The sequence below is a fragment of the Osmerus mordax genome, chromosome 1, assembly GCF_038355195.1.
Source record: "Osmerus mordax isolate fOsmMor3 chromosome 1, fOsmMor3.pri, whole genome shotgun sequence".
NCBI lineage: Eukaryota > Metazoa > Chordata > Actinopteri > Osmeriformes > Osmeridae > Osmerus > Osmerus mordax.
In genome coordinates, this window is record NC_090050.1 from 13,085,650 (window position 1) to 13,109,368 (window position 23,719).

The following is a 23,719-nucleotide window of genomic DNA, read 5'->3' on the forward strand; positions in this document are numbered from 1 at the left end:
TTCCAAAAGGCCGCGTGGTGCATAGTCGCCATCTGTCTTGGTCGCGAGTGGGTCTCATCAACCCTGCCGGCATGTCACTTTGACATATGAAACCCTGCGATGTCCCTGAAGGCTGTGTGTACTTGTCGACAGTTGGGGAGTTTGTGGCTGGGACCATTTGATGTAGACTCTCTCAAAGACCTCTTTGGGGGATTGCTCATATGGTCTGAAGCCAACACTGAGAATTGAATGATGGATGCTATATCACGTCGTCCGGCTCTCTTTGGCCTCGTATAACTTTATGGCCCCATTTTTCCCCCCTCTCTTGGTCTGTAAATTAGATGTCGTAAAGAAAGCGTCTGAATGGGGCCTCGCAACCACACTGATCAACCAATTTGTCTGTGACACCTCGTGCACCGGGGAACACTAAAGACGCCCGCATGCCAAACTCCTGTGAATTACCCTGCTGCCTAGAGCTGGAGAGGTGGAGGGGAAGAGAGGGATGGGAGGGAAGAGAGGAAAGGAGAGGAGGGGACAAGAGGGAAAGGAGGAAGAGAGGAGAGAAGGAGAGGAAAAGAGGTTCAGTGGAAGGAAGGGGCTGAAATGTGTTTCGCCAACTATCCCCCGACCACAGTCTGTCCAGTCAGCAAGTTACAGGCAGCTACCTAGCAAGGGTGCTAATGTGTTTACTAGGACATTGGAAATTAGCATTACGGCTAGCTTTTAATTATTCAATCATTGACATGGTATGACTATTTTAAACTCACTGTGGACTGTGGTTATTTTACATTTAGGCATTTATTTTGAATTGAACTTGAATTCACTTCAAGTGAATTGAACGTGAATTGAACTTGCACATGTCTGCTAATTGGATTCTCAACAGCGTTGTACTTAAAACGCTTTGCTTACTGCCAAGTCCAGTTAGCGTCAACATGTTGGCCAGAGCCTCAGCCACTGCACGTGCCAAACGTACTTGAACCGCCGGTTGGCGACATAGCGTGTCTAATCAAACTATTTTTCTTAATGAAGCATCTAATGACGACCTGTGTAGGAAGTGTATAGAAGATGGGACATTTCTGCACAAGGCATTTTGATAAGGATTGGACACAGAAGGTCTGACTGTCTCACACTGACCTTTCGTCCATTATTCGCACGTTGTCACATGTCTGTAGGCGGAGATTAAAATAGATTATTTTGGGGGGTTATGGTTTTGTGCGTTTCACAATTATTATTTTTTTAAGTTCCAAAGTTACATTGGTAAAATAGTAGGCAAGAGTGGATGGGGATATACAGAGGTGGGGAGGAGAAGTAAATAATGGGAAATATGAGGAGGGTGAAAGAAAGGAGTAGAAATGAAGCGATGCAAAGGAAGTGAGGTGTGGGTGACGAGGGGAAGGAAAGGAGGAGAGAGGGCAGGTGAGGAGAGAGGGCGAGGAAAGGAGGAAATAGAGGGCTACGGGGGAGGAGAGTGAGCAAGGGGTAAAGGTGGCCACCTCATGACAGATTGACTCCCCCATAACCCCCCCCCCCCCCCCCCACCCCCGCAATCTGAGATTCGGCCTGAGGGTGCCGGTGGAGGCGTTACTGATACCCAGCTGGGTAGTGGGGATCCCTCTGCTACTCTCCACTGTTCAAGATCACAAAAGGAAGAGAATCCTCTTTTGTCCTGGTTAAACTGGGGCTTCTAACGGCACTTGCAGAATCCTGTCCCACATCCCCCTTGTCCTCATTACAGGCACAAAGCTCTGGGTCCAAGGCTGGTTTACTCCAGGACTGCAGGAGTCCTGTGAGTGACAGTAAAGCCCTACACAGCCATGACATATCTCATTTCCTATCATACGCCAACAGAGAGGCAGGGAAAACGACTCACAATTGAGCTTAAGTTCGGCAAATCGTTCTCCAGAGAACGAAAGCTATCCCTCCGCTCAAAGTTTTCTGGCCTCTTTTCATAAACGGAAACTTCAGGAAAGTTTGAAGGGAGTTTTTGCTGTGGAGGATGGGAAATTATCTCTGAGAAGTGGTTTTGTTTAAGAAAACCAAGGATTTCTTTATTGTCGATAGAACCTTCTTCTCTGACAGAGACAGACTACGGCAGAGGTTCTGTCCACACACGTTACTCTAGACATCAGGTACGGGAACTACTCTGACAGCTGTCACTGCTCAGTGATGTATCAATACAACCATATGCTCCCAATCATGCCCGCACACACACACACGCTACACACACGCACACACACACAGGCAGTCTCCTCCACACACATACAATTATGCGTATGCAGGATTTTTTGGGACAACATTAGCATGATTAATGGGCCTCCTAACTGGGGAACTTGTTCAGTGTGACACTGGCTTTTGTCTCAGTGTGTCATCCCCTTCCTCTTCCTGACAGCCACGAAGGCTGGAGGACGTGTGCCCTCCCCGCCACCAGCTCCTCGCTCCTGGTTGGTTGAGTGGGGAAGTGCGATATGAGCTGACAGCACAGTAATGACAAATGCAAATGCACACGGGTTGGGAGGGGCACATGCTAATGTTAACAGCACAATGGGAAAGTGATTAAAAAGCATTCCAGTGTCTTTTATCTCCTGGTTCCTCGCGTCGTGGGAGAAAAGGATTTCAAAGGAGCAGACTTAGGTTTTGGAGCCTGGTGCCAGCACGCAGTTCAACGTGTCGGTCCTCCTCTTGAGAAGACTCAACTTTGATTGTTTTTCTGTGCTGCTTGCTATCTCCTGCTTTGCTGTCATCACAGCCCAGCCAAGTGTGTGCCTTCTGAAACTCCTGGATGAAAGCAGTTTGGCACAGGCACATAGCCTGCAGCTAGGATCTCATCACCGCTGCACAGAGAAAGCGACTCAACGCATGTGTGCCGTGGTGCAAAGTTAATCCGCAACTTTGTCCATCACATGTTGTGTCCTTGGCATATATACGAGGTATTGCTGTGTTGGCTGTGGGTTAGGCTGTAACGTTTGGTCTTGTGATGCTTGCACTATGGATAGATGGATGTAAGAGAGCTCTCTTTTCTATGATTGTCAAGGACTTCACATTCTCAGGGGCAGATCTATTGAACAGTCCAATTGAAGCTGTGTAGAGGCGGAGATTTTTCCATCTCCCTGACTAACCTATTTTCTGTGTGTGTGCGAGGGTCTCACATCAAATGCAAGTGTTGTCATTTGGAGGGCTGAATAATGTATGCAGCCTTTCTTCTGAAGTCCACGTCATTCCCATTCCGCTGGCTTCCTCCCCCTGTCCGTGTGCACTCCATTAGGTTTACTCTTTGTGTTTGTCAGAACGCTCTCGTTCTCGATGCCTCTCTCACACGTTTTTCTCTCTCTCTCTCTCTCTCTCTCTCTCTCTCTCTCTCTCTCTCTCTCTCTCTCTCTCTCTCTCTCTCTCTGTCTTCTCTCTTGTGTTGTGGCTATGTAAAGACTAGCAAGGCGGCAGATTATCGCTTTGATTCCAAGGAGGAATATCGTGCTGAACACCCTTTAGAGTCCACTTGTGGCTTGGCCCATACGTCCTGTTCATCTCTCCTGCGAACACACTTCAGCTCAAGGCCTGTTGCTGACACGTGTCGATGGCTGAACGCAAACTTTAGATCATACACACATGAGTCAGACATGACCCTGGAGTCTCTTTTTGAATCAAATCAAATAAAAATGTATTTGTATAACCCTTTTTACACGCAAGCATGTCACAGAGGGCTTCACATACGCCCATAGAACTGCCCTTCAACCAACCTAAATCCTCAAGGAAGACAAGGAAAAACTCCCAGAAAAACTCACTGCAGGACAAAAAATGGAAGAAACCTTGGGAGGAGCAATTCAGTGAGGGATCCCATCCTCCAGAGACGGTTGGTGAAAGAGAGGAGCAGAACACAGGCTTAACATAGTCATACAGCAGGGAATTGTCAATGGGTTTTGAAACATCAAAATCCATTGTTCGACTTGGTAGATGTAGGAAGGGACCGGGACACTCGCTGTTGCCCGTCATGGAGACTGGTTTCCGGTTGGCGACCAGGTTCAGTGTTGGCAAACCGACGACCAGGCAGGTGCTGACAGCTCAAACCCCCCACACCACAGGGGATGTGTGGAGGGGGGACAGAAAAAAGGGAGCAGGGATTAGAGAATGGACTAGTGCAGCAATTTAGCAGAGCAAAAAAAGGGTATTTCATGCATCCCTAGACACTACGACAGCGCCAGCCCCCCTCGGTTGGAACATGAAATCTGTTCCAGGGGAAAGAACTCTAAAATAAGTTATATTTATAGAATAAGGGTGAGAATGCCCCGTCCCCCGTTGTCACCAACTAGTAACGGAAACTATAACAATAACAATATACAGTAACAGGTTTACTTTATTTGTAAAATCTAGATGGGGCAACGTGAACATATAGAAGCTTTAATTGCAATTCAAAAGTTACATGTGATACACACAGACAAAAACACACCCCAAGTTTACATAGAAAGTACATACACACATATTTATCTTTAGCAGTCATAAAATGTACTAAACAAGAAAGTTTTTAAACTAATTTTGAATGTCAAAACAGTATTAGCCTCCCTATAAGACCCGATTTAAAATTTCAGCATCACTTTTAGCTCTCCAAAAAACCATTTGCAAATAAGATTTCTTTTGAACGACCACATTTACATAACCAATTGGTCCTATTGTCTTGCCTTGCAATGCTAATGGTTAAATTTGGTATTTCAAAAAAAGAAATTAGCAATTAAAGAGCTAAAGGTGACGTTGTAATTTTACAACAAGGGGTCTTGCAGGGTTATTAATTGAGACAGGTAATTTGTTCCAGAGAAGAGGTGCTCTATATGAGAACGCCCTGCCTCCAGCAGTTTTTTTTTCCTAATTTTGGGAACCACCAGATAGCCGGCATGTTGAGATCTAAGGGTCCTTGCAGGGCGATAGGGTGCAAGGAGACCAGAGAGGTACAGTGGTGCCAATCCATGCAGAGATTTGTAAGTTAGTAATAAAACTTTGAAATCAGCTCTGGCTTGGATAGGGAGCCAGTGTAAAGAGACGAGAGTAGATGTTATGTGATCAAACTTTCTGGTTCTAGTTAATAATCTAGCAGCAGCATTTTGCACCCGCTGTAAATTTTTTAAGTAAGTAATTGGGAGGCCAGAGAACAACACATTGCAGTAGTCCAGTCGGGATGTAACAAATGCATGTATTTGTTTTTCAGCATCATCCTTTGAGAGGAATTTTCGTATTTTGGCCATATTATCGTTGATGTTGGAAGCTACGTTGATTCTATTTACTCTATGTAAGGGTTTTCTCATGAATCGGTAAGGTTGCTATCCCAGATAGAATAGAAATATGTAAATATAACATTTACTGGAATAGGTTAGCCAACGGAAATATTGTTATCATTGAGAAACATGAAGGTTCCGAAATAATGTACCTAGATTAGGGAATATCCACAATTCACTGTTCAGAACCTAAAGTCAGATTCGCCTCTTGACTTCCACAGTGTTTCCTCCGTCTGGACATCCAGGACATGAACTGAACAGCGCTATGTTCAACATCAGGAAGGAAATATGTAATCCCTGCCTAATTTAGATCCAATCTGTAGCGTAATCACTGGACAGGGTAGATTATTGAGACTATTGAGAGGCCATTCATGTTCTGCAGACTCCATGATTAAATTGATTGCTTTTGGAGCTCAACTTTACTAACAGTTTCCAGTTAGATTGCTTTTTTTTCATTATTAAACAGAGCTAAAGATGACCTTGGTGACCATCCATTCAAGCCCCCCTCCCCTCCTTGCTTCCCAGACCCTGGAGACGTGGTCTTTAGATCAGGGGTTCGTGTCACGGGGGAGTTGGGGGGGGGGGGGGGTGCTGGGAGTTGGCCCTGTGCTCTGTGGTCTCCTGAGCTCTAAATCCCTTCATTATCAGGCCAGCGAGGTATCCTCGAGGGAGCCCTGTTAAACGGGGCCCTGCTCCACACACTTTCCAATCCCATTTGCAGGTTTTTCTTTTCTTTTTTTTTCTTTCTTTTTTTTGGTAAAAGAGAGAGCTGAGTAATGTTGCTTGAGGCTGTAGAACAAGAAGGAGGGAGGGAGCCATGAAAAAAAAGAAGAAGGAGTAAGGGAGGGATGGAGGGAGTCTAGGAAGGAAGGAAGGAAGGAAGGAAGGAAGGAAGGAAGGAAGGAAGGAAGGAAGGAAGGAAGGAAGGAAGGAAGGAAGGAAGGAAGGAAGGAAGGAAGGAAGGAGGAGGAATGTGTAACTTGAACTGTTATGAGTATGCACTGGTCTGCAGCAGCAATAGAGTAGGAGGAGAGTGCGTAAGAGGTTGCCTTTGAATTAATAGATGGATCTGAGGAAATGGCTGTTTGAACAACGTCCTTGTCGAGCCAAATGTAGGCTGTATTGCTGGGAGTATCCTCTCAAATATCAAAGGGGTTGACAGTGAGGAGATGGTCCTGGGCACGAGTAATATCAAACACATCCTTTTTGTGGAGGCAGATTGTGCAGTTCATCTTATTGAGAGATGAATGACAATCTGCTTGACGTTTATGACCTTTGCTGCACTTGTATTTTGAATGGTGCTTTGCACATGGTGCTTCGGTATTTCCGTTATTAAAGTCCTCATTAAAGTTCAACTTCTCTGGGGCTCAACTTCTCTTGTCTTCTGGGCTGGTGTATAATGAAATGTGCCAAGGTGCTTGGTGCTGTGGTTGGCTTTTTGCTTTAAACTGCCTAGGACTGAGAGTTAAATAGAGTAGAAAAGAAGGTGGAAAAAATAAAATCAGTCAGAGAAACAGTAAACCTAGATCTGACTGCATCTGTAGCCAGAGCATTTTGATGAACCTCAGCTGTCAAAGAAATTGACGTTCTTCCCAAAGTGTAAAAATCATTCCTGCTACAGATTGCTTTGACAAGAAGAGGACATGTTTTGGGGTTGAAGTGAGTTCAGTCTTTTACGGTTTCTCTATAATGCCCCCAGTTTTGAACTTCCAGAAAACCCAGACATTGTTCAAATTGTTTAGGGAATGGACTGATTCTTCACACTCCTTCACAAAATTCCAATTGCGGTAATAATTATTAACAGCTTGAAATGTATTTACACATAACATTTAAAAATGGATGTGTTTGAAGTGCTAATGTTTACCTGTATACATGGATATCATTTGTTACGAGACTTTGTGAGGCAACACACACATCTTGTCTGGTGAATGATGGGCTTCCGATTTGAAATTATACCGTAAAATGACAGAGAGCGTCAGTGCACAATGTTCCACAAAAGGATCAAAAAAGTACAACTGCATTTGAAGAACAAAAGGCTTACTTTATCTCCGAAATCAATAAATCCTTAATCCTTTAAATTATTGTTGTGCTTGCAAATCTGGCTTTATGCATGGTGAGTCTTGTTCTTAATCATTTCAAATATTTCATCAAGGCTTATTTCAAACGGTGTGGTTTAGATAAAATCCCCTCTGGACCCCTCTCAGAGACACAGCAAGGCGGTCCAACCTTAACAACCAAGTCTCCATTCTGAAGCTGCCTGAAACTGCTGAACTGTTTAAACAAACAAAGAAGGTTATGCTGCTGGTGTGTGGTGGGTTTTTATTCATAAGTAATGCCTTTGCCCTTCTTCGCACCTGTCAATACCTCATCTTTGTCCACAGCACACACACCAACCACATATTGAACATGAAAGTGACTTATGTTACTTGGGTTGTCGATGGATGTAGAGTTGCGGTTGTATGCGGCACATCACCTCCAGAGTCTGTGAGGAGCCAATGGACATTGGCGGTCTGAGATGACAGCCAACTGCGTACTAGAGTGAGGCCCGCCCCTAGCAAGAAGCTAATGGACTGTTCGGAGGTTAATTGACAAGCGTACGTTCCCTCATCAATAAGCAATTAAGGTGTGGAAACAGCGGAGCAGTTTCTCCCATACCACAGCAGCCGTACCCTCCTCCCCACCCTGACCCCACCCACCTCCCACATAATCAATCCATCGTTCGATTGAAAGCCCAGATCGATTTCGACGCGAGCGTGACATGTGAAAAAGGGCTCCGTTCGCCCGCCGAACCCCCCCGATTGGTTGTCTCCCTTCCTTTCTAAGCGTGCTGTTATCAACAGGGGAGAGATTCAGGTGATTAAAGCCCCACCGGGCTCCTTCTCCTCCCCACCCCCCTCTCCGCGTCCTCTTCACCCGCCGTTCCCTCCTCCTCCTCGTCCAGGTTGTGAAGCCTAGCCGGGCAGACGCAGGCGTGCGGCTTCCTCCGAGCCCCGGTGGGGGCCCGTTCAGGAAGGGTTTGATGTGGTAATGCGGTGGGCTGAGGATCAGGCGGCCCACCCGCCAGGTTCTGTGCTTGCGAGAGCGGGAGAGCTTCCGAGTCGCATGGAGCAAATGCAGATGCGGGGGGTCTGGCTTTTTCTTCCAATGTTTGTTGTCGTCGGGTCCCTGTCTCCGCGGAACCGCCGCGCCCGCCTCGCTCTTCCGTCGAAGGATTGATTTTTTCGTGTTAATATGTGCGCAGACGCACCGGTACACGCTCATGCATGCATATGCACTATCACACACACTTTGACCCTCACCATCCAACCCCCCTCCCCCCGCCACCCACACTACCGCCCACCACTCACCCACACACACTTACACACTGACCCTCACTCCCCTGCCACACACACACTTGGTCGGCCCCTTTTTCCATACCCTGTTACTGAACTGTGAATCTGTTCTGCCACACACACATCACATGTCTGGTTCCCTGTATTCTCTGTCACATACAGGATGCCTACTGTGTATCCCCCTCTGCCCCACCGCTCCTCAGGGCCTGTGAAGATGAGCTCTCCTCTTTCTTCCTCCCCACAGCATCCTCTCACGCCCCTACCCCAGGAGGGCCGGAAGCAGCTGAAAGGATATGCATGAGATGTAGCCCCCTTTAACCAGTCACGATGGCAGCTCCACAACACCCCCCACCCCCGGCCTCGCTTCCTCTTTTCCCCAGGGAGCAGGAGCACAGACAGGGTCCCCTTTGCTGATCAGACTCCCGGGAAACCCCGGAGGGCTGTTTTCACAACAGAACCCCTAGGTGTAATGGGATTCCTCATTTCTCTGCTGTTGGCCCGTTTACATCCATTGGTGTGTTATCTGCTGTCGAAGGTGGTCGATCCACAGTAACACAGCCTCTCTCCTCTCCACAGCGCCCCCAAATAACATCTCGGTGATGGCAGAGAACACCCCTGCTCCGTTCAGCCGGTACCAGGCCCAGAACTTCACGCTGGTCTGCACCGCAAGAGGAGGGAAGCCCGCCCCGTCGGTACGTTGTGCCCTTACAGCAGGACACCTGGGTGGGTGGGGGGGGGGGGGGTTGTTTCTGACAGACACACACCTGAGTCACTCATCGACATCTGTTATGTAAACTGTTTTGTTAGCAGTGCGTGTTAACAGGTTTAGTTTCAGGTTCATTTGCCATTTACAATGTACAAGTACTGGTACACTGGAATCCTTGGTCCTGCTCCACTCCAACATATGTAGGTGCCTGTGGTTCCCTGCTGTGGAACACATGAACATTGCACACGTGCCTGAGTTAATGGGGTGAGAATGTGAAGTTGACGTACCTGCAGTTATCCAGGATTTACAAGGATATTACCGCTTGCATCTGGGTGTGACCACGTATTAACTGCAGAAAGAAAATGAAACCAGGTCGTTAAAACCAGACAGTTAAAACCGGCCAGTTAAAACCAGGCTGTGTGTCCTTTGACAACTATGGTTCTTCACAGGGTATTGTGATCTGTGACTATCATCGGAACACAATACATATATATGAATGTATAACAAGCCTGAATGTATGAACAGATGATAAGTCAATATCTGATTTACTGATTGTGGCTAACATAAGCGTGTAGGAAATCTCATTTCTTCCACAGTTTTGTGAATTGAGGCCGACTTAATGTATCATCTCATTTGGCACCAGAATGAACATTAGACACCAAACAAACCCCCTTTTCCTGCCACACTTAAAACAAACACGCACACACAAACACAAACACACACCCAGCCCACCGACCACAACCCGTGCCCAACCGGAGGTCAGCAGAGGTCTGGAGGAGGTCTTAGAGATAGCTGAAACACATGCTCCTCTGAGTGGTGACATATTAGCTTCCTGGGGCCCGTCTGAGCAAAGCCATTCGCTGCTGCTTCCCTGCTGGGTGATTAATCTTCCTCTGAGGGTGTATGCTAATGTACTCCAGACCCTTATGCGCACCTATCTCCTGCAATTATGAGCCCAGCAAGAGGTGAATGCAAGGTGAGCCTGATTTCCGTCCTCCAGGGTATGGGGTTGACCTGTTTTACGGCCCACGACTGTGACAGACGATTTGGATGGCAGGATCTGGTGACTGGTCTTAACACGTCCTGTGTCCACGGGGGGGAGGGTCCTTTCAGAGCCTGGTGGAGGAAATGAGATGTATCAGAGAGGCTATCTCCTGCTTCAAGGCTATCTTCAGACAGAGCGTCTATTAGCCTCTTTAAGTAGCTCTCATAATGCCCAGACTCAACTTAAGCCAGAGGGTGGGTAGTTATGTTTGTATGAACAGTTCAAAAAGTGTCCTCATACTGCTGCGGTTGAATTGGAAAAAGGCACTAATGGCCTTTCTTAAGTCTTCATGATAAAATAGGAATATGTTAAAATACATATTCATTCATTCATCAATTCATTCAGTCATTCACCGATGAGACTGACTGGATTGACGAATGGATGAATTGTTGAATGAATGTTATCTAAATGGAACACGCTGTCATTTCCTATCATCTGTCAAAGACTCTGAAACCCATCAACCCATCGTCTTATTCTTGAAAGTAGTTGGACTTTCCAGATTAGGATTTCATTCAACAGCTTCATCTCTTCACCTTTGAACTCTGATTTTGTTTTACAGTGAAGAGTATTTTTAAGTCGACCCACGCTTGGATCAGGGAAAAGGGTACAAAAGCACTTTGAGCTGCAATTCTTGTACGAAAAGTGCTATATAAATAAAGTCTTACTTACTAACTTACTTTGAAGTTTAAGCATTATAAATGAATCCATATAAAATGCATGCATATAGGTAAGGTAAAAACAAAAGATGTCCGTTTGGGAGAAAGACAGCCAGGGTAAGAAGAGAAGACGGTGGAGCGTGTTTTTTTTAGGTTACTGGCTGGAAGACACAGGAAAAAGTAGGGGAAAAAATTCACTTCAAATAATTTTTCTGCTGCCAGGTAGGTAGGTGGAGTGTTTATGAGTTATTACATCGTCTGTCTGTTGGTCTGTCCACTGGAAAAGTGCAAAGAAAATGTTAGGAGATGTTATTATTATTTGGGCTTTTTTCACTGCTCCGAAGGTGAGCAGCTACCATGGAAAGTTGATCATCATGCTAAAGTGCACCTGTACGGCAGGACTAAATCAAAGTGCAGTAAACAAACCCTGACAGTACTCAAAAATGGATTGTGGAACAGAAGTCTTCAGACTCTTCAATCCAACAAATTTATCTTTAATCTCTTTTGAGATCTTGGCTCTGGTTCTTAGCCAGTGGAGAAAAAACATGAATTCCTAAAAAATAGTAACGAAGAAAAAACTAAACAAATCTTCTCCGAGATACACTCATCACTGAAAAAACACTTTAACGATGCCAAACCTTAATGATGTTTTGATTTCTTGGCACATCCACCTGACAATATAGATCAACATCATTCCACGCAAATAATAATAGTGCTGAAGTTGTCACAAATCTGAAAGTATTAGACTTCCCTAACACAGTGTAACTCTGTACATCAACATTGTACAAGTTTAACATGAAAGCAATGTCCAATCAGTCTAATTCAAATCATGTACAGTAGCATATTGAGTTTCAGTCTGGATTGTCGTAACTGTTGTTGTCAGAAGCCATGTGGTGCATTGCAGTCCTTCAGTGAGCTCTGGGGAATCTTCTCCAGAGTGCTGTGTCAGGGCATCGTGATGGCATCTTCTAGACCATTCTTTTTTCCTTTTAATGAAACTCATTTGGTCTTTGTCAACGCTGATGCCTTGAAGCCTGTTTCAAAATGAGTTGCTGTCACCTCCCTGTTCAATGTCACTTCTCTGTAAGGACACACTCTCTCGTGACTGTGCACCTATTTGAAATCGACCACCGCATGTATCGAGACAATGTTCAACATTCTCTGATATATTTTTCTGTTATGCCATGGTCTGGGTAAAAGGGTGCATGCTGTGTAGGCCGTAGTAGGCCTCCACAGGCTGTGATAAGATAATCCTTTATTTGTCTCATAGTATGAAATTGCAGTTTGGAACAGCAACAGGGTACAGAACAGCACTCAAAGTAGAATTAAATATAGAAAATACGATATAAAATATACGAGATACAAGATACAGGGAGTTATAGCAAATGGATATGAATAGCAAATGGATGTGAGATGACCGCATCAAAGTTGAAATATTCTCCCAACAGTAATTCTAATTTTTACAGTATGTTTAACAACAAGACTAGCCAGCTATCGAGCCATGTCATTGTCCCCAAATAAAATCACGATTTTTAAGAAGAAAATAATCAGCCATGTGAGTTGCTGCTTCTGTTGCCTACTGTAGCCTATTAGGCCTACTAGTATATGGCCGATACCTTGTTCGTGAAAATCTTGATATTGATTTTGGGACAGTAACACGGCTGGTTAGCTAGCTAAACATCTTGTCAAACATACTGTAAAATTATATTTACTGTTTGTCAACCGCACACAATGTTATTGCCTTTGAATCTTGCTAGAATAACGTTAGCTTTCGGGCTAATAGCTCAGCCAAAGGAAAGCCGGTGTTGGTTCTATGAGCTGAGCGGACTATAAAATATCAGAGTTGGCTAACGTTAAAAAACGTTATATATATATATATATATATATATATATATATATACGTTTATATTGCAAAACACATGAAAATGGAAATTTATGTTTGTAAAAAAAAAAAATTGGCAAGTGACCAACTGATAGATAAGACACACTGCGCCATATATGTAAGGGATAATGCCCTTCGAGGTGTACAATATCACCTGATAATGGACTCCGGGGAGAGTCCATTATCAGGTGATATTGTACACCTCGTCGGGCATTATCCCTTACATATATGGCGCAGTGTGTCTTATCTATCAGTTACCTCAAAGGGCTTCACATTAAAAAACAACCCATGTACTGTTTTGCGAATCGATGAACAATGACTTTCAATCCTCTCAAATTTTGTCCATCTTAAAGATGTTGTAAAGTGGAATTGAAAATGAGTTTTAAGTTAATCACACCACAGAAGAATGTGGATTTTTTTCAAATCATGAGGTAAATGTGAAATTTTCACTGGGATTAATAAAGTAAAGTGACTTGAATTGAACATAATGGTCCATAAAACCACCTTAAATGAATAGGTGATACACTGCTGGTCAATATGTCTTGCCAATGGTATATAAATACCATACAGTGCTTTGAAAGAAAATACAAAAACTTTAGATGAATACTATGTTCCTGTATGCACACGTCATTTTCACAGCACAATGTAAAAAGCCCTTCTTCAGAGCACAAGCGGCGGCTGATTGAAAAGAGGAATGATAATGACAGCTAATTATGAGAATGAGAGATTATTAAGACATGGCCGTGATCGCTCTCTTCTGCTCTCTCTCTTCCTCTCTCTGTTCCTCTGTCTCTCTCTCTTTCTCTTTCATTCTTTCTCTCTCTATTTTCTTTCTCTCTCTCTTTCTCTCTACTTCTATTTCTCTCTCTCTATCTCTCTACTTCTCTCTTTCTCTCTTCCTATTTTTCCCTCGTTCTCTCATCCATTGAGTTGCACGGTCAGTGTGAGAATTACTGCCCTGTCCCCTAGACAGCTCTGTGATTAATTGTGGCAAAATGAAGGTATATATGAGCCAATGGCTGAATAGAAAGGCTTCTTTGTCCAAATGTGCCTTGGATTTGAGATGTTGGAGGGGTGACTGGGAAGGTGTGTGTGCATGTGTGTGTGTGCATGCGCGTGTGTGTGTATGTGTAAGGGGGGCCGGGGATGTGGCTAGCAGTCTGTGAAGTGCAGGTGCTTTCATCACTGTCTATTCACAAACCAAACGCAAAGCCATCCCCCTATCTCACCCAGCTTAATTCCCACACCACTGAGGTATTGTGCTTGGGGCGAGCTTTTAGAATTACATCTCTATGTTCTCTATGTTTTTTCTTCTTCGTTTATGTCCTAAAAAAAGAGAGAAGAAAAACAGGGCTCATTGACAACAGAATGAAACTGGTGGCTCGTTCTCAGACCTCATTGTCTGAACACATTATAGCCTGATACATTCTGGCTCTGTTGAACAGAGGTGTGATTGATAATCACTTTATTGCCGCCAGTAGCAGCGTCTGCGCTCCACCTGTACGGAGCCTTCGATGAAAACATCCTGCAGATACTCATTAAGACTGAGCCCCACCTGCAACACCACAGGCCCAGCACACGGACACCTCCCCAAAACAAAATAACTCAACTTTCTCAGTTTGTTTAGGATCCACACCACGGGGAAGTTGGACAGAGAACTCCCCTAACTGGCTAGATGGATGCCTCTCATCATCAACATTTCTTTTATATTTGTTTCAATAGTTATAGCAGATTTTATCCAAAGCAACATACACATAGTAGTACATATATAGTACATATATAGTAATTACGGCAGATTATCAAGGATCAGCTCAGCTCTATAGCATCCTCCCTTTCTGAAGGAGTACATGGCTGATCTTAACCAGAAGTACAGGACTGATCAGCTATACTTATTCAACTGCACTTGCCTTTCATATTGAGGTTTGGCTGAAAGTTCTGTATGACCTAGAGCAGGGATGGCAGTCATCACTATGCTTACCATGGTGCCAAATGGGAAATTACTACTGTATATACTGTCTATTTGAAATCATTAATTTGGTGAAGAGGAAGAATAAGAGAGAGAAGAGGGGGAGCGGCTGTTTACAGGAGGTAAGCAAGGTCATTATGGACTTTGTGGACTATCTCCTTGACGACTTACAGTCTTTAGCTACACTTTGGGAGATATCAAGGATATCCTATGTGGGACAAGTGAAGCAAATGCTCTGGTCACTACAGTAAATGTTACATGAAAACCATCCATATTTACAGTACTGTTCATACAACACTGAAGCTGGCTGAAGCCAGTTTGTTTAGATGAAGGTGCATTAAAAGCCCAATTAGAATCCCTTTCTATGTAAGGGCTATGTTCATCAAGTAATGCTTTGAAAATGTAAGGTAATTCATGTTTGTGTTGAAGAGAATTGCTTTTTGTCTGTAGATGGGAACGTCAGGGATTCACTCACCCCTGTGGTGTGTGTGTGTGTGTGTGTGTGTGTGTGTGTGTGTGTGTTAATATGCATGCGTTTGTACGTGTGTGTCTGTCCCCATGAGCATGGCCTTATATCATGGTTGTTTACACTCATTGCTGTTATTTAATCACTAGAGTGAACAGGCCTGAAGTGGCACCCAATCAAAGCATGCCTCGACACCCTCCGCAGAGAGACAGCCAACAGTACGACAAAGTCCTGCACATCGTAATGACATTTAATCTTGTGCAAATTGAATTAAAACATCCAATGGTTCCCCGATAGATATTCATGTAAATAAATAAACCTTTTTTTTTATTTAGATATGACTATTATTAGGTATTTATTATTATGTTTGTGTCTTAATGATTTTGTTTGTTTATTTATTTAAAAAGAATGAAGGCAAAAAATAACCAATATATGAGGAGCTTCTGGAAAACTGATGCCACCGGCAGTTCTGTATCCTTATTTTAATACCAATATCTGAGGGTTATGTGTAGAGATGTGGGGCTCGGATTTTCTGTCAAGAGATTAGGCAACCAGGGATCTGAAATGAATGCCCTCAGGAAATAGTGAGGGAAACTCAGTATTAGTGTAGGCCCCAGTTTAGCTGACTGTCTCACTTTGTGTGTCTGCCTCTGCCTTGGTGTCTGCCTCTAACGGGCTCTGAATCTTCTGTGTACTTCTTTCTCTAACTCTCTGTCACTGTCTCTCTCTCATTGACTATCTGTCTCTCTCTTTCAATCCCGCTCTCCTCTGTCTTTCTGCTTCTTTCTGTCCTTCTGTCTCTACTTCTATTTATCTCTCTCTATCTCTCTCTTACTTTACCTCCCTCTTTGTCTCTCCATCTGTCTCTTGACTCTCCATCTTTCTCATCTCGCTCTGTCTCTCTGTCTCTCTCAGGTGTACTTCAAGCGTGATGGGGAGTTGATAGAGGTCATCTCCTACATCCACCCCTCGGCTTTGGAGGAGGGGGCGGGCGGGGGCTCGGCGGGGGTGCGTGGGGCCCGCCCCCTCATCAGCCGAGACCTGGACGACACCAAACTCCAGAGGTCCCTCTCCCTGCTGGACCCCGAGGGCCGACCCACGCGCCTCTTCACCGAGACCCCGGCCCGGGGCAGCCACACCCAGGGCCAGCAGGCACCCGAGCCCAGCCCCGCTACGGAGGTCATCCCGGAGACGGTGGTGAGCCGCGAGTTCCCCCGCTGGGTTCAGAGCACCGACCCTCTGTACTACTTCAGCCACACCCACATCCCCCAGAGTGACGGGTCCGTCCTGGTCCAGGCCAGGCTCACGTGGACCCTCAACCCCCAGCTGGACAACGACGCCCTGTTCAGCTGCGAGGTCAAGCACCCGGCTCTGTCCATGCCCATGCAGACTGAGGTCACTCTGGGTGAGTAGACCACCAGACCAACCCCCTCCATTGGCTTTTTTCCACGTGGTCTCGTTCCTTCTTTTTTTCGTGCTCATTTACATCCTACCTGCCCCATGCCTTCCCTTTCCCTCCATCCCTTCACTGCCTTTCTGTTCCCCTCCCCCACCCATTTCCACCCCCCTCCTCCCCCCACCCCTTCTCCTTCCACGTCTCCCCTACCTTGAATGGCCTAGGCCCCCCTGCACGCTCCTCACATACCTACTCAGAAAGACACTGATCTTCATTTGATGCTTAATGGCGTAACAGCCTGGCAGATTGCAAGTTTAGCGGGGAACACAAAACTCAAAGTGACTGACAGGGCAATTCATCGAGCTGTCTGTTGCTAGATTGAGTTAACTCACAGGCGTTATTGAAAAAGTCGACCCGAATTAGGTAAGTCAAATGAGAATTTAAATACACAGGCCATGTGATGGCATTGAGCAAGTGACACAAAGTACTAGAGCCTTGTCTAACACGCCTTTCACTCCCTCTGTAACACCATCACACGTTGACATTGTTCTCCGTCTACCCAGAGAAAGGCCTTAAACATTCACATCTCTTCTTTCAAGGAGAAAAATAGGTGGAACCACAGTGATATTCTTATTCGTTTGTTGTACTGTGAAGCATCAAAGAAAAGGAAGCTACTGAACATACTATGTTGAGGTTCCTTTCTTGGAGGAAATGCACCATTAACCTTTTATAGAGAAGGATTCGAGAGAGGCTGTTTTCTTTTTAATGCTCTGAAACAAAGATGGATTCCAGCAGATCTCATTATCACTTCAAAACCATGGTGTCGGCATTGCGCTGTTGTAGGCAAGCAGTGCAGGCCTGACATGGTAAACAGAGATATTACAGCTTCACAGAGAAGATGGGAGGGGTGGATGGTGGGAGGCCAAAGGTTGGGAATGGAGTGCAGGGAGAGGAGTAACTATTGCTCATTCATGTTGTGGAACACGCTAGTCTATATATCACTCACATCACCGGCACGTCACGTTGTTTGTGAACCTTGTGGTTTTCATCTCCTCCACGCCACAGTTTCCGGGTCGGATTCTCTCTCGGTCGCTCCACGTCAAGCCCCTCTCACGGGTCAGACAAACAGCCAATGGACGCTCTGGAAAACGAAGGTGGCAAATGAACAGAGAGATAAAGATCCAACTCCCCCCCCCCCATGTAGACAAATTAATTTCATGCATCACACATTGCCCCAGCCTATGTCACACCAGTTCCAAAAACGAAATACTATAAATACTATATATCTAAACAGCAGCACAGAGCCAAGAACCGGATTGAGTTCTCTGATTAAAAAGTAAAATAGTTCACTCGAATGTAAAAATGTTGAAATCAAGAAAATCCCCACGCTCGGTGCAGTTTGGTGGTTCCTATTGTGCCATGTCCCCATGCTACGTGCACTTTGAGAACTCTCACAGTGATGTAACACTCACACACACACGCACAAACATGCACACGTGCATGAATAAACAATGATCCATTGATAGGCGCTGTCATCTTAGGACAAAATGGTGCAATGATGATCTAAACAGCTCCTCAACACTTTTACTTTACGGCAAAGAGAGGAAGCGCGCGACGCACCCAGAAGGGAGTGGGCCCTAAACTGTCAGCCACTTTCATATTTTGACAAGACTTCTCAGCGCTGCGTTTCAAGACATTAATTTACCAGTAGCTTTGTTCCTTTTAAGAGATGGAAAGAGCTTCTACAGACTCCTCTTCTGCGCCACCCTGAGAACAGAGAACAGAAAATGGGCATTTGTTGATTTTAATTGGAGCGCACTTGAAATTCAAAGCATTCCCAGACCTGCTTGGAGGCACACCTAAGCCCTGCCGTACTGTAGCATCGTGAGCCAACGCACACAGGAGACGAGGCCCACGTCTCGATCCGTCGCGTGTCACAAACACATACAATATGGCATTGAAGTGTTTAACACACAAAGAAGCCATGATTCTCCATGTTATTCAAGTCTGATTAAATGTGATTACATAAAGAGGAACACCTTAGGAATTCCTCCTCCTCTCTGTGTGAGCGGATCATCTCGCTGTGGTTCTATCCGACTAATTGCTCCGGGGATGTGTCAGACTGTAGTCACAGCTAGCCGGATTCTCTCAGGTGAGCTGTGGCCCCTGGAATGAAGAGGACGTCTTCGCGCTGCCTCATAAGTAATAAATCTTTCACCGATTTAATATTGCCACCCGAGACGGAGCGACAGGCTGACAACCCACCAAAGTTGTATTACAACTCATGAATATTCATGAGCTCCTTATCCGTGCCCGCCTTGCAAATGGAGCGGTGCCAAGCCCGGGAGCCTCGCGCAACGGGCTGCAGGCGCCAGGCCCGGGAGCCCCGCGCGACGGGCCGCAGAGCTGCAGGCGCCAGGCCCGGGAGCCCCGCGCGACGAGCCGCTCTTCTCCGACCGCTCCCATTCCGAATTCATCAGGCCGCCACATCTCAATTATTAAACCGGGCTCCGATCTTTGGATTTGCATGGGCCAAGGTGTCTATTATTCAGCAGCATCAAAAGGAGGGGAAAAAAAGGAATGATCTTCTCCTGTAGGACCCTGAGAGATGATAGCACGCATCCATGCACGCACACACGCACGCACGCACACACACACACCCGTCATCGCCCCACCAGACCATGATAATCAGAGAGCAGATGCTCGCTTTCAGGGAGGCTAGAGTGAGGATGCAAGGGTGCGTGTGCCTGTGTGAGTGTGTATGTGTGTGTCTGTATGAGTGTGTGCATGTGTCTATGTGTGTGTGTATGCATGTGCCTATGTGTGTGTGCGTGTGTCTATGTGTGTGTGCATGTGTCTATGTATGTGTGCGAGTGTGTCTGTATGCATGTGTGTGTGCGTGTGTATGCATGTGTCTATGTGTGTGTGCATGTGTCTATGTGTGTATGCATGTGTCTATGTGTGTGTGCATGTGTCTATGTGTGTATGCATGTGTCTATGTGTGTGTGCGTGTGTCTGTATGAGTGTGTGCGCCTATGTATGTGTGTCTGTGACAGTATATGCATGTGGCTGTGTGTGTGTGTGTGTGTGTCTGTGTTTTTTGTATGAGTTCATGTTCACCTGAGGCTCATCTCCATATTCATCATTCTCTTTTTATGCTGCTTTAAGAAACCCACTCTAGCTTGTGGGGCGAATGTTTGAGAGAAATTATACAGTGTTAGATTAATGAAAGTGCAATGGTCCAACTAGCAGCCAGGTCTGTGCACACAAGTCTGTGAGCCCCCACTTTCTTCCTCTCAGTGAAACCAGTCAACCAGCTAATACAGCAGACTCCACTCTGGTCTGATTTCCTTAGGCCACCTGCAGCCATCCAAGTAGGGCAATTCAGAGGGCAGATTGGCTTGTAGTGGGTTGGATTACATTTATGATGCCGCTACACAGTTGTTTACCTGGGGTCATGTCAGTGTGGTGACCGAGTGTGGTGCTAGCATGCTAACTGCTCCATGCGGATGTCAGACATCCCAGACATCCCAACCTGCAGAGACTCATTTCCGTGAGGTAGCTCCGACTTAAACTAAAGTGTCCCAAAATGTAAAAATGCCCACTGTTAAAATCATTTGGCTTAAGTTTTTTGAGAAAATACTGTCAGAATGTATGATATAATACATCCGACAACCTTTTTCCTAAGTGTATCCTGGTGCCTTGGAGGACCAGTGTTCCTAGTTGTCCCTGTGAGGCCCCAGAGGAGCTGCAGCTTTTCAGTCACCACGCCGGCCGCCCTGCACCGAGGTGACAATGACGTGGGACACCAACTGTCACTGTTGGAGCGCCTCCCAGAATCCAACCTTAGTCCCCTCCCTTCTGTGCCAGCCGCAGCTCTCTCAGTGACGCCATGACACCAATACTGAAAATACCCTTCCGATCGTGGGAGGTGGGAATCAGACGATTTAGCCTCCTTTTCCACTCTTAAACTAGCTGGCCAAGCGACACCCTTTTCAGTATTGAATTGAGGACATTTGCATACAAATTGCTCATATCGCTTGATACGTATTGGTGTGTATTTTAAGTTTGGAGAATGCCAGGAGAAAGACGAATGCCAGGTTTCCTACTGGTATTTTTTTTAACACAATAACGTTTCTTGGTCCTTTCATGGCTTTATGTTTTCCCTCCAGACTTCCTGTCCATATAGTGTGTCCCTGTCCCTGTTAACACCCGAAGTGGCACAAATGAGTCATCAAATGTAATTTCGGATTGTCGTTTAACCTTTACAACGACTTGTTATGGTTGTCAGACGTTGACAAACTGTTCATCTCTGCGGAGTACCGCTTGTCTCCAGTGTTATAAGCACATGATTTTCTCTGGAAAACAAAGAGAGAGAGAGAGGACAAAGGAGGGACTTCCTGTTTGTGATGAAGGACTTCCTGTTTGTGATGAAGGACTTCCTGTTTGTGATGAAGGACTTCCTGTTATCCGTATGGGACCCTTCTGACCTTGATGTGTGGCCTGCCTCCCTCCCTCCACCAGGGTGACAACAGAAGTGCTAATCCATTAGCCTGATGCACAGTAGGTGTGTTCTCCCTCAGAAGACTGTGGGCCTCATTAGGTTCCCGGTGAGCTGATTGATGGGTGAAAGCTAGGTCTTTTAATATTTTATATATAATACTTTGGGCATTTTGACTTAATTGGGAGAGAGATAGTGAGGAGCGACAGGACATGGATTTGAACCCGGGCCCCTGTGGTTAGGCCTCAGCCTACATAGCATGCATACTTTACCGGTGAGCAACCAGGGGGCTCCCGCGCTGTTTATTTTAGTTGTTCATCCTATTTGTTTAGCTCTGCTGTGAAAACACAAACATGACGATTTATAATGAGAGCGTGAATCGGATTGGTTGTGGAAGTCCCAGCTAGATAAACAGTATGCGGAAAATTATTAATTCCTTTTAGATTTCCCAGTGCTCCAATCTCATCACCAGTGCTTGGCTCATTGTGTAACATGGAATCAGCTAGCGTGCAATACTGTGTTTATCTGTGTGTGTGTGAGGGGCCAGCTTATTATATCCATTATAACTCCACAGTCTCACTGTAACAAACAGTAGAGGACACCACCCGGCCTTACCAGATTTTAGTTTTACCCTACTAAAGTGGAAACCCCTACGCAGATCGCTCACTCAATTCAGGTCTTTAATTATTAGCACCTCCGAAACAACCCCCCCTCCCCTCCCTTTCTCCTCTTCCTCCCTCCCCCACATCCTCACTCCCTACACCCGTGAATCATCCATTGTTTCAGCAGGCCCCAAATGAAAGCCATCCGGTGTCGCCCATCTGCACCATGACAGGGGAATTATCTCTCTGAGTGTTCCTTATCTCTCTGCCTCCACACTCCTCATGACACACTCTGATACTCCTCCAGTAATGCGTATCCTCCCAATTTAGTCGGTCCTCTCTCCATGGGGGAATGAGCCCAGTCCAGGCCCGGCTGATGAAAAGACCTCCAGGTCCCTAGCCTCTCGGCCCATGACCTTAATTGACAGGAAATTGTATTCGCCTCTCTGTGTCCTTCCTTCCCCTTCTTTCTTTGACAAAACAGGTGCCTGCTAGCCTTCCTTCAAAGTCTCCTCATGGTCCCTTGTATAATGAGTATCTCTCTCTCTCCCTCCCTCCTCTCTGTCTTTTTCTCTCCCCTTCCCCTTTCGGTCCCTCTCTCGTTATCTCTCCCCCACCTCTCTTTCTTTCTTTCTCCACCGCCACCTCTATAACTGTCTCTCTCTTTCTCTCCCCTCTCTCTCTGTCTCTCCCCCTTTCTCTCCTTTCGTTTCCCAGCGGCCCCTAAGGGCCCCAAGCTCCTGATGACTCCCACCAGGGCAAAGGTAGGGGACACGGTGCGCATCACCGTCCAAGGCTTCCAGGTAGGATCCCCAGGGGTAAGTGCATGGGGGTATGTGAAACCGGAGGGCCGAGCACAGTCTGGGATAGGAGGGGACCCCCAGATGGACGGTCAAGCCTGTGGAGGTTTCTGATATAGTGGCCATTCTTGCAGGGTGAGGGTGTATGCACCATAAGCGCCTGTCTGCTCAGTGTACAGTAGAGATTACAAATGATTCACCCTATTGATCGGAATTGTGTTGAGTTTCTGTGTGGGCTTTTCTTATTTGAGTGCAGGTTTGATACTTGGAGTGAGCGTGTAGGTTTGAATACGCCATTGCAGGGGAAATATTCTTCTTAATTTTTTTCCATCTGCTTTTTCACAGTGAGTACTTTCTTAATGCCTCAAGGCATGACAATTTCCCAGTGAAAAAACATACCTGCACTGACAACCTTGTTGTTTATGGACAGCCACAGCATCTATCTCTCGCTGACATTACAACAATGCGCAACAGGCATTGCGAGCCAACGTGCACCCGAGTCTGACAGGATGTTCCTGTTAGCAGGACAGGGCTCCAGCCCGGGCAGTGATTGTCTCTGCGGAGCTGTTCTCCTCTGCCAAAGCAGACTCTCTCAGCAGCGAGACTGGCGTGTGGCTGATCTCCATCTGGGAGACGTGGATGACACATGGGTGCTGTCTGGTCCAGTCAGCCAGGTGGAAAAGATGGAGCTAATCCCTGATTGGACACGCTAATGGAGTAGTGCACAAAGCTCCTTTGTTACTTTCCACTGACTGCTTCAGAAGGTTCTGGCCATGATTAGGGTTTGGTGTGTGTGTGTGTGTGTGTTAAACCTTTTTTTTGGTAGTACATCTTCTGGACACTGGTTCTGTCATTGTTCAGCATTAGTACAACCTTCAGACTAGGGCAAAATGGGAAGATTAATATGTATACATTTACTACTTGACTAAGAAGGTGAATATGTAGTTACTGTATTTAATAGACTGAGCAGATGTAAAACTCTCATTTGGGAGGACGGGTGTATATGTGTATTCCCCCCCCCCCCCCCCCCCCCCTTACGTTGAAGTGTATTTTCCCTCTGAATAGTGTTAAGAATGGTCATTATAAACGGGCTTCACTGTGTAATTTCTGCCAATTTGGCCCTTCGGCAA

The 23,719-nt window shown here is 45.8% G+C and overlaps 1 protein-coding gene across 1 annotated transcript in view; it reads left to right on the forward strand.

Moving 5' to 3' along the window:
- The window catches only part of igsf21a (immunoglobin superfamily, member 21a), a 119,457-nt gene that overhangs the window by 87,285 nt on the left and 8,453 nt on the right, over window positions 1–23,719 (forward strand). The window contains 3 exon segments of the mRNA XM_067240968.1: window positions 9,146–9,261; window positions 16,206–16,695; window positions 22,507–22,592. Of these exon segments, the coding sequence (XP_067097069.1) occupies window positions 9,146–9,261; window positions 16,206–16,695; window positions 22,507–22,592 (692 nt within the window).